The 17321-nt window shown below is 45.9% G+C and overlaps 2 protein-coding genes across 4 annotated transcripts in view; one reads left to right on the forward strand and one right to left on the reverse strand.

Moving 5' to 3' along the window:
• LOC115475484 (interferon-inducible GTPase 5-like) lies at positions 1–13868 on the reverse strand. The gene is made up of 4 exons (XM_030211237.1): positions 13811–13868; positions 13626–13711; positions 6992–7694; positions 1–1660 (listed from the first exon to the last, which is right to left on the reverse strand). The coding sequence occupies exons 3-4, from the start codon at positions 7678–7680 to the stop codon at positions 475–477; spliced, it is 1875 nt and encodes a 624-aa protein (XP_030067097.1). The 5' UTR covers positions 7681–7694; positions 13626–13711; positions 13811–13868; the 3' UTR covers positions 1–474.
• LOC115475483 (immunity-related GTPase family Q protein-like) overlaps positions 13632–17321 on the forward strand; it is a 25820-nt gene continuing 22130 nt past the window's right edge. For all 3 annotated transcript variants that reach the window (XR_003943041.1, XR_003943040.1, XM_030211236.1), the window contains exon 1: positions 13632–13888. The gene's annotated coding sequence lies outside the window, so the exon portion shown is untranslated. The remainder of the gene's footprint in view (positions 13889–17321) is intronic.

Raw genomic sequence — 17321 nt, forward strand, 5'->3', positions numbered from 1 at the left:
ATTATCACAGGAATGCCCACTCTCCACCCCCCTGACATAACCCTCCAACAAAAATGAAAATATATTTTTTAGCGTGAGCTGATTTGGAACTTCCTGCAGGACGCCTGAGTGCGTCTCACAGTAAGCCATTTTAAGTTGTGGTAAGCGTGCGCTAATGCTTACTGCAGCTTCGTAATAAAGGCCCCTAAGTGAAAGATGGGTCATTTACCAGATGAGACAGTTCACAGTTCATGTTTGAGTCATTCCATAAACTGGTTGGTTCACACTATTAGAATATAGGGTATTATGCTACAGCTGCTTCCGAAATGCCAATTAAATTACTACAGGAAGATGTCACATCACCAAGCTGAACACCCTATGAGTGTTTGAGATTATGTATGGGTTATGCCACAGATCTCACTTAGCAGGATGGCTATGGTTTCGTTCTATATCAGTGAAATCGCCTCACTCTCACTCAGTGATCCCCATGTAGCTCTAGTTCTCAGCAAATGCCTTCAGCAGCACCCGCTCAGCATCCCCTGACAGGTCCCACACTGCATCCTTCAGCAGATTGTAAGTGGCCTCAAGAGACATTTCAGGGCTACTGGACTGCCCCCAATACGGAACGTATGTCCAGACCAAGGCGGTGAGGGGTACAGATTTGCAAACTTGCTTCAGAACATCATCCTCCTTGATTTCCTTTGCCAGAGGGCACTGGATCTCATTCTTCAGCCTCTCAATTGGTGTGCCGGTGGATTCTGCTATCTGCTGAAGGGACTCCTGATCCAAGCTAAGCTCTCTGCAGTACTCAGAGAGGATGGAGGTCAGGCTGCACACAGCTTCCTTGCAGTTGGCCTCAATGGAGTGCAAACATATCTGCAGGGCCTTCCCATAGACAGTTTTCATCAGTTCCTTCCTCCTCTTCCTCACAATAGTGGTGATGAGGGCTGGGACTGTTCTTAGCAAAGATTCCTTCTTCAAACCTGGAACTTGCTGATCCAGAGTTTTCCGGACTTCTTGCATGTCAAACTCTTCAGGAGCCAGGCTGGATACTAGGAAGACATTTGGCTCAGTTATACCCTCTTTCCTCAGAGCATCTATGCAATCCTGTTTGACTCTGTTCTGACGCTCTTGTGCCTCTGTCAGGGGTAGGGGGGTTTCTTGTATACGGCCAGTTCCCATGTCTGCATCAATCTTGTTTCGGATAAAGAAGAACCGCTTTCCCAGCGCAACAATGGCCTTCACCAGCACGCTGTGTGTATGCTTATAACGCTCGGATGCTATCACAATGAAGAAATCGTAATGATCCAGTTCCATATGTTCAAGGTACAGCTCCATTGGCAGTTCGGGAGTCCCAAAACCTGGCATATCCCAGACACGGACGTTGGGTGCACCTGAGAATGGGAAGGCAGTTGCTTTCTTTGTGGTGGCAGTTACACCTGTCTCAGCCTCCTCTCCCCCAACGGCTGTCACATTTCTCAAGGCGTTGACAAAGGATGATTTGCCAGAGCCAGTCTCCCCCATGACAGCGATGTCTAGAGGTATGTTGATAGGGGCATAGAGGGCAGAGCTGATGATGATGGGGAAACATACCAGTGAACTCGTCTCACAGACCTCACAGATCTGCTGCAGCTTTTCCTGGCTCCTGTAGCTTAAACCTTCTGCACCGGCCCCAAACTTCCTGAGAAAACACAGACAAAAGGGAAAGGTTTCAGACTGGTTTTCATTTGTATCTCTTATTCTCTTCAGTACTTACTGTGTCTTTGTTTATTGCCTTTTATTTTTCCCTCTTTTGCCTCACTTATTGTCTGTTTATGGCCTCTCTTTACCCATCTGCCCTTTCTCTTCCCTCACCCACTACTGTAGCTCAGTGGTCTTCATTAATTTTTAAACTGGGGTCCTTTTGGATTCTAAAGAGCTGAAAGAGAGCCGCAAAATATTTTTGCCATGACACTGCTGACCAATGTGTATCAATGACATCCATCCTCATCAACCCACCTTCAAACTGTATTGGGCTGGGGCGGGGGGGGGGGGTTATCCTCAAGGTTGAACAGAAGAATAGCTATACTGGGGCAAACGGATGGTCCATCTAACCCAGTATCCTGCTTCCAACAGTAGCCAATCCAGGTCACAAGTACCTGGCAAAATCCCAAATAGTAACACAATTCCATGCTACCAAGTCCAGGGACAGGAGTGGCTTTACCCATTTCTATCTCAATAGCAGACTATGGACTTTTCCTCCAGGAACTTGTCCAAATCTTTGTTAAACCCAGATATGCTAACCACTGTTACCACATCCTCTGAGCTTAACTTTGTTGAGTAAAACAAATATTTCCTCCTATTCAGTTTAAAAGTATTACTATGTAAGTTCATTGAGTGTCCCCTAATCTTAGAACTTTTTGAAAGAATACATTTCCAAATGCATTCTCTGTTGACTATTGAGAAATGCTTTGTCCTCAAGCAAGTGGCTCTTTCCCCTTTCTGTACTAAGCCTGGGTAGAGAGGTAGAGTAATAGGGGAAAAAAAGCCCAGAAAGACAATGGCGGCTCCTAGGCATTGTTTTGAAGAACTCTTTACTGCTTTTTACTACTACTACTATTTAACATTTCTAAAGCGCTACTAGGGTTACGCAGCGCTGTACAATTAACATAGAAGGACAGTCCCTGCTCTAAGAGCTTACAATCTAAAGGACAAATTGACAGTCAGTCAGTAGGGGCAGTCTAGATTTCCTGAAAAAGTTAGGTGCCGAAAGCAACATTGAAGAGGTGGGCTCTGAGCAGGGATTTAAAGATGGGTAGGGAGGGGGCTTGGCGTACAGGCTCAGGAAGTTTGTTCCAAGCATAGGGTGAGGCGAGGCAGAATGGGCGGAGCCTGGAGTTGGCGGTGGTGGAGAAGGGTGAGAGGAGGGATTTGTCCTGTGAGCGGAGGTTTCGGGCGGGAACGTACGGGGAGATGAGGGTAGAGAGGTAGTGAGGGGCTGCAGACTGAGTGCATTTGTAGGTAAGAAGGAGAAGCTTGAACTGTATGCGGTATCTGATCGGAAGCCAGTAAAGTGACCTGAGGAGAGGGGTGATATGAGTATATCGGTTCAGTCGGAATATAAGACGTGCAGCAGAGTTCTGAACGGATTGAAGGGGGGAAACATGGTTAAGTGGGAGGCCAGTGAGGAGTAGGTTGCAGTAGTCAAGGCAAGAGGTAATGAGAGAGTGGATGAGAGTTCGGGTGGTATGCTCAGAGAGGAAAGGATGAATTTTGCTGGTGTTAAAGAGGAAGAAGCGACAGGTCTTGGCTGTCTGCTGGATATGCGCAGAGAAGGAGAGGGATGAGTCGAAGATGACTCCGAGGTTGCGGGCGGATGAGACGGGGAGGATGAGGGTGTTATCAACTGAGATCGAGAATGGAGGAAGAGGAGAAGTGGGTTTTGGTGGAAAGATGATAAGCTCAGTCTTAGCCATGTTCAGTTTCAGGTGGCAGTTGGACATCCAAGCAGCAATGTCGGATAAGCAGGCCGATACCTTTGCCTGGGTTTCTGCGGTGATGTCTGGTGTGGAGAGATACAGCTGGGTGTCATCAGCATAGAGATGATACTGGAAACCATGAGCCCAGGGAAGAGGTGTAGATTGAAAAAAGAAGGGGTCCAAGGACAGATCCCTGGTGAACTCCAACAGAGAGCGGGATGGGGGTGGAGGACGATCCATGAGAGTGTACTCTGAAGGTGCGGTGGGAGAGATAGGAGGAGAACCAGGAGAGGACAGAGCCCTGGAACCCAAATGAGGACAGTGTCAAGAAGTAAGTCATGATTGACAGTGTCAAAAGCGGCGGACAGATCGAGGAGGATGAGGATGGAGTAGTGGCCTCTGGATTTGGCAAGGAACAGGTCATTACAGATTTTAAAGAGTGCTGTCTCTGTCGAGTGTAGAGGGCGAAAACCGGATTGAAGTGGATCGAGGATGGCCTGAGAGGAGAGAAAATCAAGGCAGCGGCTGTGAACGGCGCGCTCAAGTATTTTGGAGAGGAAGGGTAGGAGGGAGATGGGGCGGTAGTTGGAGGGACAGGTAGGGTCAAGTTTTTTGAGGAGAGGTGTGACTACGGCGTGCTTGAAGGTGTCAGGGACAGTTGCAGTGGAGAGAGAGAGGTTGAGGATATGACAGATGGAGGGGGTGACAGTATGAGAGATGGTGTTGTTGGTGGGGATGGGATCGGAGGAACAGGTGGTGCATTTCGAGGAAGAAAGAAGGCGGGCGGTCTCCTCCTCGGTGATATCAGGAAAGGAGGAGAAGGAGGCCAGGGTTGGTTGGTTGAGGGAGAGGGTTGAAGGGTGAAGGGGAAGAGGTGGCTTGGTAGTGAACTCAAGGTTGATCTTTTGCACCTTGTCGCAGAAGTAGTCAGCCAGTGATTGAGGAGAGAGTGGGGGGGTGGGAGCGGAGGGCACTTTCAGGAGGGAGTTAAGGGTGGTGAAGAGACGACGAGGGTTGGCGCTGAGAGAATTGGTCAATTGGGTGTAGTAGTCCTGTTTGGCAAGGAATAGGGAGGACTGGAAGGAGGATAGCATGAATTTGTAATGAAGGAAATCTGAATAGGTGCGAGACTTTCTCCAGAGGCGTTCAGCAGATCGGGCGCAGGAGCGAAGGTAACGGATGCAAGGGGTCAACCAGGGCTGGGGATTAGTACGCCTTGTGGGATGGGAGATGGATGGTGTGAGGGTGTCCAGAGCAGAGGAGAGAGTGGCATTGTAAGCAGAGACCGCCTTGTCGACAGACTCGGAGGACATGATGGAGGGGAGGAGATTAGAGATACTAGAGGATAAGGTGGGAGGGTCAATAGCCTGGAGATTCCTGGAAGAAGTGGTTAATGTTGGGCAGGGCTGGGGGGGGTGAAGAAATGTGAAGGTGATCAGGTGATGATCAGAGAGAGGAAGAGCTGAGGCATGGAAATTGGAGGGTGAGCCGGAAGAGGAGAGGATGAGGTCAAGGCGCCATTTTGGTGAGTAGGGGTGGTGGAGCACAGCTGGAGGTTGAAGGAGGATGTTAGAGTGAGGAACTGAGAAGCGTGAGAGTCAGATGGGTCATCAGCGTGTATGTTAAAGTCTCCAAGAATGAGGGCTCAAGAAAAACAGAAAGCCAGGCATCGAAGTCAGTGAGGAAGGAAGAGAGAGATTTATCAGGGGGGGCGGTAAATGACTGCCACTGAGTGGCAACGGGTAGAATAGACGGATGGCATGGGCTTCAAAGGATGAGAAGCAGTGAGACTGCGGTAGGAGGAGAGGTTGGAAACTACAGGAGGGCGAGAGTAGGAACCCGATGCCACCACCGCGGCCAACTGTGCGGGGAGTGTGGGAGAAGAGATAACCTCCATGGCATAGGGCCGCAACTGAGGCAGAGACATCAGGGGAGAGCCAGGTTTCTGTTAGGGCGAGCAGTTGAAGGGAATGAGAGATGAAGAGATCATGGGTGAAGGGAAGTTTGTTGCAGACTGATCGGGCATTCTATAAGGCACATGAGAAGGGGAGGGAAGAGGGGGGGAGGAGGGGAATAGAGATGAGATTGGAGACATCCCGGAATCGTTTGCATGGATAGGATGCCTACCCCTTTCCTCAGTAGTTATTATAGAGAAGGCCAACACAAGGGGCTTGCATTGGTGCCCTCCCCCCGTTTTAGCGTCTGCCGCCTACAATCCAGTATCTCTTCCTTTCTTCTCCCCCCCCCCCCCGCCTCACCTGTGATCTAGCATCTCTCACCCTCTCTCAAGTACAGCCAACCAGATTTTGGTTTTTGCACCAAAACCAGCCCAAAATCTGGGTTCGGGTTTCGGCCAAAAATGTCGATGCATTTTCAGCTGAATCCCAAACTCTTCCCCCCCACCCCCCCACATGATCACTTTCTGGCCCCCCATTCTGCTTGACCACCTATAGGCCCTCCTCAGGCCTATCTTAATAAGCTCTGGTAGTCCAGTGTCCTCTTTGGGGGCAGGAATGAACCCCACTAGTTCCTACTGGGAGCTGCTGCTCAGTCAAATGGCTTCCAAGATTTCCTGCAGCAGCCTTGCAAGACTGCTGTTGGAAGTCCCAGAAGCCATTTTGATCTGTGCCCACTACCCACCAAGGTAAGGGAAAGGGATTGGGACTTGTATTACTGCTTTTCTGTGTTTTTTTGCAACTACATACAAAGCGGTTTACATAGTATATACAGGTACTTATTTGTACCTGGGGCAATGGAGGGTTAAGTGACTTGTCCAGTTACAAGGAGCTGCAGTGGGAATTGAATCCAGTTCCCCAGGATCAAAGTCTACTGTACTAACCACTAGGCTACTCCTCATGGGGAGGAAGGGGGGGGGGCTGCTGCCAGGGGTACACTCGGGGCTTTTTTGGTCGGGGCGAGGGAGTGGGGGCTGTTGCAGTGGGGAAAGTTTCATTTTTGTTTACTACCGAAACCGAGCAGCCAATTTCAGCAGAAACCGAAGATCCTGGTTCTAATCTTGTCCCCCCTCCCCTCGCTGGTGATTAAGGGCACCAAAATCACTGTTCCCTCTAAGCCCCCAGCAATCCAGTCTCTTTCCTCCCCCCCCCCCCCCCACTCATCCCCTCTCCCCGGTCTAGTTCAAACTCCTAGAGGGTGCCAATAGCGGCAGTGATTTACAAATGCTACTTGCAGCCAGCTCCAAGCCTTCCCTCTGCTGCAGGCAACCCTACCAGAAACAGAATGTTGCATCAGAGGGAAGGCTCTGGCTGGCCACAGGTAGCATGTGTGAATCGCTGACACTGTTGATGCCCTCTAGCAGTCTGAAGATAGACTGGGGTGGGGGAGAATTTGAGAGAGAGGGGGATGTTAGACTGTGGGTGGGGGAAGGAAGAGAGAGGGAGAAAGGCCAGATCACGGGGGCCTAGAAGGAACAGTGATTCTGGTGTCCTTCATCACTGTGCCTCAACTGGTCTATAGATTGAGCTGGCCCTGTTATAGATCTATTTATTGCTCTTGGTTTCATATAAACTAAAGAAAAAAAAACAGTTTTTAACCGTTTCATGCTGAGGATGTCTTTCTCCAGATTGTCCTCCAGTTGGGTAAAGTCATATTTTGCAGGTTCCAGCCCAGCCACCAGAAAGAATCGATCTGCTTCGAGTCCCTCCTTGCTCAGCTTTTCTGTGCATCCCTTTCGCAGATCCTGTAGACTGGTCTTTACTGTGAAGCAAGATCCCAGGATCCGCTTGGCCGTATGGACCTCCAGATCCACCTTGGTGCGGACCACTTGGAAGATCTTCTTCTTCTGTTTGATAGTTTTCAGTAGTTTGACATGGGTTTCTGTAAGGCAACCGACCATGACCAACACGAAGATATCATAGTTGAGGTCGATGCTCTTCAGGCACTGGGCCACTGGAGCATCAGTATCATAACCTGGAAGGTCCCACAACATGACATTAGGGTGAGCGGGGAATGGGTAACTAACAGGCACCTTCGTCTCGTCTGTGTTGTTGAAGAATGAAGGGATGTGACTTTCATCATAGAACTCTTGGTGGCCACGTAGAGCGTTAACCAAGGTGGACTTCCCGGATCCGCTTTCTCCAATAACTGCCACGCTCAACTTCAGGGCTTTGGCTGCATTCAGCAGTGCTTGGATCTGAGTAACACAGGCCTTGTTGTCCGTCATCGCATGCTGCTCTAGCACACCTTTCAGCATTTCTTCATCAGTAGCTGTGGCATCCGCCATTTTTCTTTTATAGTCTGCAAGAAAACAAGAATATATACACTTAGCAACCACACATCAGTCCCTGTGAATTTCAGGCTATTTACTGTGGAAACAGCTATTCCAGGATAAATAAATTCTCCCTTTTTCTGTTTCCTGTGCAATTAAAATAGATTGGGAAGCTCAGGCTGCTGTCTGCCTGCTTGTGGCCTCCTCAGCCAGTGAGCAGCTCTTTGGGTTTGAAAATGTCGACAGCAGGGTGAATAACAAAAAATAAGGGAATATAATAAATCATAACACAGAGAGGAAAAACACAAAAAGAAACCAAAGGGAAAAAAACCCAAAAGAAAAAATTGGAAGGAAATACTGTGTGCTCACTAACACAGTTCCCAACCACTATCATAGAGTGGTGATCCAATATTTATCAATGCACATGGAAGAAACTATCCCCAGTGTGCATCGTTTTATTAAAAAAAATCATATGTTGGATTAACGGAGACTTTGGCTCTGTGCTTTCTCAGTTTATTTGGCGTCGGGATATGCCTCCGATATAGGGGATAGAGCAAATGGTTTCCGGCTTGACTAGCCAATACAATTTGGTCACCCTCGCTTTGTGATCTGGGGGACAGACTGGAGGCTATAAGAGTCAAAGTCTTTGGTCTGGGCTAGATTCGGACGAGATGGTGAGGCCTCTCTATTGCTATATTATGCATATTATACCAGAGTAATAGCCCCTCCACTCATAGAGTCCAAATGATCATATATGTTTAAGTTTATGTTACCCATTGAGCTGATGCTTGTTGAATATTCTTGGAAGTTGGGGAGATAGGGGCACAATCTGGGGGGATTGGAATACATGAGGAAATGATTCCGATATTGAATAGGTTATCTGTTGGAATAGTTCTATTTTGTTAGCCAATTTGCGTTAGCACAAGGTATAATAGGGAGGGAGGGGGGGGGGGGAGGAAATGGGGAAAACAAATTTCCATAATTGTAATTTATACAATGGTGTTAGTCTCATAAATGACATTTGATTCTGTAATCTATGATGAGAATTGTATCAAGTTTATGTTGTCGTTTATCAATAAAAAAGATTTAAACATAAAAAAAATCATGTAAACTATACTGAATTAATTGTTCTCCAAAACTAAAGGATATAATTATATTCAAACTTATTTGCAAGGGGAAACAAGTGAGCATATGATAGTCAGTGTTTCTAGAAGGGAGATGCCAGTTACAGGCTGACTGAAAGTAGGTTTTTTTGTTTCAACCTGCCAAAATGGCTCTCATTTCCTCCTCTTACAAACCAGACAGAGCCCCTCCCCGCCCTAGACCCACCTTAAACCTTGGTGGTCTAATTGTAGGAGTGGACAAGAGAACACTATACACGGCCTGCAGCCATCACTAGACTGGCAGGACAACCTCAAGCTCTGTGCATACTACCTATGGACTTTGCTCTTTGCACACAACTTATGGACCTTGCCTTCTTTGTGGCACACTTTATACTTGAATGTTGACTGAGCATTTGCATCTTCTTGTATTGTGTCTTAACCATTAACTGTCAGCTCCTGCTAGCTAGATAACTGTTTGAGACAGGATGCAGACACATTAGATAAACCGCGTTACACACTGTTTACTTTATCTGGACTTTTGCACTAACAGGATTTTCTATTTGGACTTTGCATTCTCACTTGCACCTTAGCTTTGTACCAAAACCTCAGCTTTCATATAATGAGCCTAGACTAAGACCTAAACTTGTGCAGTTTGGACTTTTACTAGTAGTATGTATTTGTTAACCAGCAGCTAGATAACAAGTTGTAGTAGTCAGCAATTTAGGGTTGTAGGGAAGGCAGCTGGCTCTGCCAGCGCAGTCTCGTGATCCATGCATAGAGGCTGTATTGTGTAAATGTGCTGGAACACTGCAATAAGTTACATTTCTTGCAAAGTAACAATTTCTATGAAAGCTATGAAACTGATGTATCTTTTCTCTGTGAGAACTACAGAACTACTAATGTATTGCGCATGTGCCTGTACTGCGCATGTGTATGTGTGATGTATGGTGCGTTTTATGCGCATGACCAGCAATCTGTATAAGAACGAGTGTCAAGTGACGCTCGTGACGCAGTATCCTGAGATTGAACTCAGTACTGTTCATTGCTAGCAATAAAGCTGCCTTGTCTTCGGAACCATTTGCCTCTTGTCTCCTGATTTACTTAGCCGAAGATTCTGTTACATAGTGGCCTAGCCGGGGCAGAAAAGTGATCCTCAGTCGCACCTGCCCTTGCCATCTCCGTTTTCAAAATGGATGCCAAGACCTTCAGCAGTGGCTGCATAGGCAGGAGAGACTGAAGGTCTCGGCAGCCATTTTAATTGCTCCTGAACTGGTTAGGCCACTACACCACCAAGGTTTAAGATAGATCCATAAAGAGGGCTCGGGTGTGTCAGGGGGAGGGTCGGATCGCTGTGGTCATGGGGGAGGTAGGCAGGGAAGGATAGACATGGTTCTTCCGGGGCAAGGGGGAGGGACACAGCCCAGAGTTTCAGTTTCAGCTGAAAATGCACTAGCATTTTTGAGTGAAACTGAAACAAGGCCAAACATGGATTTCAGGCCAGTTTCAGTGCTGAAACCAAAAATGAAATTCAGTTGGCCTCTAAAGCCAATTTGAGTTTCACAGTTCCACTGCACAGGAACATAAGGTGGAAGTGAAGGATAATGAAAGTATGCTACCAGATGGAGCTGATCTCACCTAAGAGATGGGTGATTGCCATGCTCATGTACTTAGATGTGTAGAAATAAGGATAACTAGTCACAGGTGAATTAACTTGATTTCTACATTAAAAAAAGATACTGTTGACATCTATGGAGCCGAGTACCTTGGGTGGGAGGGTGCCTGAAGATAGTTAGCATCAAGGTGGTGGATCTTCAAGTGATCCTTTGTGAGACAATTCTCAGCTGATGCCTCAATCCCCTCCCAGAGTACTCTATCACTATTTCCACATCAAGCTTCTTCTCCCCTCCACCCCCGCTTTGAAAAATAAGGAACGGCATACTGATGTGATTGTTTGAGGTGAGAGAGAGCTTGTACTGGACGTTTGGTGAGGCTAACGGGAGCAAGCCCCTATCCCCTAGTACAGCAGTCTTTCTTAATTATTAAGCTGGGACCACTTCGGATTCTAATGAGTTGATCGAGAGCGGCCAACTATCTTCCCATGTGGGGCCATGACACTGCTGACCAGTGTGTGTCAATGAAATCCATCCTCACCAACCCAGCTTCAAACTGCCTTGGGGGGGGGGCAGTATCCTCATTGTCTATTAGATTGCAAGCTCTTTGAGCAGGGACTGTCTCTCTTTGTTAAATTGTACAGCGCTGCGTAACCCTAGTAGCGCTCTAGAAATGTTAAATAGTAGTAGTAGTAGTAAGAATACTGGGGCAGACCGATGGTCTATCTAGCCCAGTATCCAGCTTCCAACAGTGAACAATTCAGGTCACAAGTACCTGGCAAAATCCCAAATAGTAACAAGACTCCATGCTACCAACTCCAGTGACAGCAATAGCAAGATTGTTCATGCACACGCTAGAAAAGCTATTTTCTCTGTACTAGGTCCAGAACATTGGAACAGGCTGCCACAGTTACTTCGCCATCATAGTTCCCTTCAAAGATTTGAAGCACAGCATAAATCTTTCCTATTTCTAGATGCATTTTCATAATCCTTCATCTATACTTATATCCCTCTATTCAGTGAACTTGGAGAATAAGCCTGGCTGACTGCAGCACTGTTTAATGCACTCCCCCTCTCTTTTTCCCCCTCCCCCTTTCCTATACATATATTGTAGTTCTACCATCCTTCTCTCTTGTCCCCTGTATTTTCAACGTATATATGCTAAACTTTTTTTGATATTACATTTCAGTATGCAAGCCACCTAGACACATGCTCTGATAGGCGGGATAGTAAACCCGAATGAAACTTTCCCCATTTTTATCTCAATAGCAGACTATGGACTTTTCCTCCAGGAACTTGTCCAAACCTTTTTAAACCCAGATATGCTAACCACTGTTACCACATCCTCTAAGCTTAACTATTTATTGAATATAAAAATATTTCCTCCTATTAACTTTTAAAGTATTACCATGTTACGTCACTGAGTGTCCCCTAGTCTTAGTATTTTTTGAACGAATAACACATTTTCAAATGCATTTTCTGTTGTTTATTGAGGAATGAGTTGTCCTTTAAGCATAGTTGTTCCTAATCTAGTTTTCCCTTTCTGCCCTTAGCCTAGGTGGACAAGCAGAATATCAGAAAAAAATAAAAAGACAATGAGGGCTGCCACTGGTCCCTGGACTCCTCATTTTCCCTTCCCAATGGTCCTATTAGTATTCAGAGTTGGGAGGTCATCATATTGGTGGTTTTGGGGGGGGGGGTAAATATCTGAAGTCCTCAGTATGACCTCTGTATCAGGGCTGCATTTGCAATACAGGTACTTAAGAGAATGACACGGGGACAAAGTTTGTCTCTGTCCCCGCCCCGTCCCCGTGGGTTCTGTCTCCGTCCCCACCCCATCCCCGCAGGTTCTATCTCCATCCCTGCCCCGTTCCCGCAGGCCCTATCTCCATCCCCGCCCTGTCCCCGCAGGTTCTGTCCCCGTCCCGTCCCCATGGTCTCTGTTCTTATCTGCAGAAGCCTCGAACACTTATGATTTTATATTTACATCTTTTTATTAAAATATAAAAAGGAACAATATGCTGTGCACCTGTTGTGTATAAATTACAAATAGAGAATAATAATAACAATGAGCAGCTATAACCCTCCTTCCCACCACCACCCTTCCAACCCCAACAATAGGTGATTTCTACTACACCAAGGAATCCTAATTCACACTGTTAAAATGTCCAGGGGTATAAAATACAACCCATTCTATATGCCCTAGAGGGGAAAATATGCCCTATATAGCACTGTTATGCTTTTTTAAACTGTGGATAAATAAGAAATCATCAACAATCTCAGGATTCAATCTATCTCTCCTGTCTTCCACAGTCGTTCCTGTTATAGAAGTTGTCTTCTTATTAGATGTGCTGGTAGCAGGATGTACAGGATCTCCCATGCAAATTTTGCTAGTTGATGCCAGTATGTTTGCTTGTTTTTCCAAAAAATCAAAATATGTATTTATTTATAGCATTTAGTGCGCATCACTTAAACATAAATAACAGTCCAGTTCATTAACAGGCTTCAAAGTAGAAAATGACACAGGGACAAAGTTCGTCCCCTGTCCCCGTGGGCTCTGTCCCCATCCCCCATTGGATCTATCCCTGTCCCCATTTCTGCGGTTACTGTGGTTCCCCGTCCCCGTGTCATTCTCTACTGGTACTTACTGTCTATATCTTACCCGAAGGCTCAGTGCTGATTACAAAAAGAAATCTTGGAGAAAAAACATCCCTCAGAATTACATCGTAAATATGAGGGAAATCTCAGGAAACCAGATTTCTTATACAAATGATGAAGGTAACAACAGGGATCCTCTACTGGAGAACCGGGGGGGGGGGGGGGGGGGGCAGAAAGGGAGAGCAGGCTTCCCTAGAGACTTTGAAAGCAGGGGTGGGGACACGTTAAGCCACAGTACAATGTGGTGTGTCTCTTTCAAGTGGCACTACTGGGGGGGGGGGGGGGGGGTAAGTGGGAGAAAGCTCCTCTTCAGTCTGGGCACTTGGTGCTTTCAACATTTGACAACTTATGCAATTACTAATTTCTCCTCCAGAACCGCTCCCTATCCAATGACTATTAGTATTCAAGACCCCTCCTCATCTCCAAAGATCTCCTGACTGCTTTCTGGGGGGCGGGCAATGGCGATCACCTTGCCGGAGAAATACAAGTTGGGGGCCGGCCGGAGACGCATGCAGCAAAACACGAACGGAACCGGGTGGTGGTGATTGTCAGTGGGCTACTGAATCCTCGTTTCCTTGCAGGTACCTACCTGACTGGGCCGAGAGCCGGGCTCTGGAGGATTAGTGTTAGGCCCTGGACGGATGTTCTGTTGTTTTTGCCAAGCTTTCGTACGCACTGCAATGCAAATCGGGAAACGAAACTGAACAACCGGTGACCTGCAACCTTCAACCCCCAACCCGACTCCCCCTCCTTTCCGCTGCTTTCACACCGCACCTAGGGGAATCGGGGACTCGGAGGGAGAGGATCCAGATCTCAACACCGAAGAGAGCAGACCTGCAACCCTTTTCCCAGGTGAGGAAAGGTTTCGTTATCTCAGGCTGACTCTCTCCTAGTCCTACCGGTTTCGATCTGTAGTTGTTTATTTACTGATCTTATTTATAGCACAGACAGCTCATTGACCGTCGCGGGCAGAATTTAGGCTCCATCAGGCTGCCAGCTGGGACAGCATAAGCGCAGTGTGCATGCACCCCCTTCCCCGACACAATCTCAGACACCTCTTCCCCACCCCCAGTTAAAATAGACCCCATCCCCGGATGGTGGTGGTCCAGTGGGGCAGGAGTCAACCCCATTCGCTCTTTCGCCCAACAACGGCTCCAGGAGCTAGTGGGGTTCCTTCCTGGCCCCATCACCCCACTGAAGCACCAGGGACTAAAAGGTCATCATGGGGGACCTATTGTAGCTGGGGGAGGGGGGTCCGCTGTTATGTCCGTTGTGGAGTAAAACGTGGTACGAGATTCTGTCAGGGTGGGAGGGTGGTTAGTGCTTGTGTGGATGGGTTGAAAGTGGGCATCACTGCTTATGTTGGGTGTGGGAGGGGGTTACTGCTTGCATCAGGGAGTTGGGAGGGGGATCAGTATTTGTGTTGAGGGGTGGGAGGGGTCTGAGGTTGTGTTGGGGAGGATGGAAGGGAGGTCATTGCAAGCGCTCTAGAAATGTTAAGTAGTAGTAGTGTTGGGGAGAGGGTGTATGAGATTGTTTTTTTTTGGGGGGGGGGAGGGTGTTAGTGCTTGTCTCAGGGTTCAGTGCTTTTGTTTTATTTATACCACTATTATCCAAAACAAATTTCAGTTCAAAGTGGCTTACAAATGGCATTTTCGTGGAGTTACAATAGTGTTGTGCAATGTGGAGAGGGCATCTGTAGTGTGTGTGGTTAGTCATTGAGTTTTGAAGAGGAGAAGGCAGTGGTAGCTTTTGTGTTCAGTTGTACAGTTTTGATGATGTTATTCATATAGTTTTTGAAGGGTAGATTTAAAAGGAAGGCCACGATATCTTTGTGATTAGCTGTAGAGTTTTTTGAAGGGGTAGGTTTTCATTTCTTTTCTGAATTGGAGAAGTTTGATGCTTATGGTTTTTGGTATCGAGTTCCACCATTTGGAACCTTGGTAGCTAAATCCTTCTGTGTAGATAGTTTTGTAGATGGTGCTTTTGCAGTTGGGTAAAAATGTAGGAGTAGGTAGTTTCTGTTTACTGGGCTGGCATTTCTTGAGGATAGTTCAATCATGTTAAGCATATATTCAGGTGCCATTCCAAATAGTATCTTGAATTTTAGAATGTTCGCTTTGAAAAATATTCTTGCCTTGACTGGTAGCCAGTGTAGTGTTTCAAGCAGTGGGGTTGCGCTTTCGTATTTTGATTTCTTGAAAATCAGTCTTACTGCCGTGTTTTGGACTGTTTGCAGCGATTTTAGTGTGTTTTCCTTGCTCCCTACATAGTCTGCATTGCAGTAGTCTTGTTGCGATAGTATCGTTGATTGGACCAGTATCCGGAAAGATTGTCGAGGGAAATTTGGTTTTGTCTCTGTTCAGTTTGAGTTTGAAAATTGTTGCCCATTCTTCCATGAAGTCCAATCCATTTTTTATTTTGTCCTGTATGTTTGTGATATTGTTTTGGAAAGGTATGAAGATGGTGACATCATCTGCCTATATAAACCCATTAATTCCAGTTTTTTTCCGGGTGGCACCATCATTATTTTGAACAGTATTGGTGATATTGGTTATCCCTGTTTGGTTGGACATCTTTACAGTGTAGGATCTGGTCTTTAGGAAAACATTGAACCGTGTTGCCACGGCACCGCTGATACCTATGTTGTTAAGGAGTGTCAGTGTGGTGTGGTCTACTAGGTCGAACGCACTTGACATGTCGAATTGCAGTAGTAATACGTTTTGTCCTTGGCATATTATGCTTATGAATTTTGTTATCAGGGTGGTTATGACCATCTCAGTGGTGTGTTGTCGGCTGAAACCTGATTGGGATTTATTGAGAATTTTGTCAAGTATTCCATTAGTTGCTGTGTTCGTTTTGGTCAGTAGTAGAATTGAGGCTACTGGTCTATAATTTGTGATATCACTGATCTTGCTGGTGGAGTTTTTGGGGATTGGTGTGAGTATAATGTCGCCTTTGTCTGTTGGAAATTGACCTCTTTCAAACATGTATGTGATGTGTTTGGTGAGGTACTTGATGAACCAGTCTGGTGGGGTTTTTATCATGTAGTTGGGGTATTTGTCAAATAGGCAGTACGTGCATTTTGTCAATAGTATCTTTACTGTCTAGTTGGGGTGGTTTGAATGTGGTTCATATTCTGTCTGTTGCTGTGTGGTTGTCATGTGTTTCACAGTCCTGTAGGTAGTCTGTGATATTTATTTGTGGTTTTGCAAGGTTTGATCTTGTGTTTATTTTGTTTTTGAAGTATTGTGCAAGCTCGTCCTCAGTTTGTGGTGTTTCAGTTGTTGCCAATATGTTCTGGGTTTTCAGTAGTTTGTTCATGAGTTTGAATATTTTTTTCATATTTGTTTAGATTCATATAAGGTAAATGAGACTTTTATTACAGGTTCATTATTGTCTAAGATACACAATGATTAAGATATATGCACAATGATTAAGCTATATAACTGAAAAGAAACAATACCTATCTATAGTTAAAAAGAAACAATCATTACATCACTGGTCCCTACAACCAAGCAATGCTAGGAGTCTCTTGACCAGGAAAAGAAGCAATAGTACATCATATATACGTACATCACTGGTCCTTAATCTCTACATCCAGGCTCTTTTCGTCAGCTGGGGGGGCCCTGTTCACATTGAAAGCCAGGAGTCTTTTGACCAGGAAATATAGTTGTCTGCGCAGTACGTAGGTTACTCACAGATGAGCTCCCCATTTCACTGTTAAAAATTCCCCTTTTTATTAGGCTTAGAACTCATGTTCAGAGCTAAGGAAAATTACAGAATGCTTGAGAATTTCTCTGTTTAGGTAAACAAGCCATAATGTGGGAATGTGGTCACATGTTTCTCAGTCCAGGTGGCCAGTCTGAACTTGAAATAGGCTCCTCCTCTCCCTTCACATACCAGATTAATTAGAGCTGCGTCTTATCTTCTTCCACATTCCAAATCATTTTCACACAAACAGAATAAACAATCATTTTTTTTTTTTTTTTTTTTTTTTTTTTTTTTAGGGTTTCAACATTTTTATTAATGAAGCACAGAAATAATGCTCAAAAATGGTGGTTACATCTTGTAAATGTCTCTACAAACAATCAACACACACCAAGTATTGAAATTATACGATATTGCTTATCTCCATTAATCTTTTTACTTTATCCCCCCCCCCCTCCTATATTATTAACTAACATGTTATCATCAACCTCTAATAACAACAAATTCTCCCCCTCCCTTTCCCCCCAACTTTCCTTACTGCCAATTGACACCGTGTGTTCAAACGCTGGGCCCC

The sequence above is a fragment of the Microcaecilia unicolor genome, chromosome 8 (assembly GCF_901765095.1).
Source record: "Microcaecilia unicolor chromosome 8, aMicUni1.1, whole genome shotgun sequence".
Classification (NCBI taxonomy): domain Eukaryota; kingdom Metazoa; phylum Chordata; class Amphibia; order Gymnophiona; family Siphonopidae; genus Microcaecilia; species Microcaecilia unicolor.

What these genes read in the sequence shown, in the direction of transcription:
- LOC115475484 (XM_030211237.1), bottom strand. Translation starts at nt 7,680, where the DNA reads ATGGCGGATGCCACAGCTACTGATGAAGAAATGCTGAAAGGTGTGCTA. An exon ending in GACATCCTCAGCATGAAACG is followed by an intron (nt 1,661 to 6,991) that starts GTTAAAAACTGT and finishes GTGTTTTCTCAG; the next exon opens with GAAGTTTGGGGCCGGTGCAG.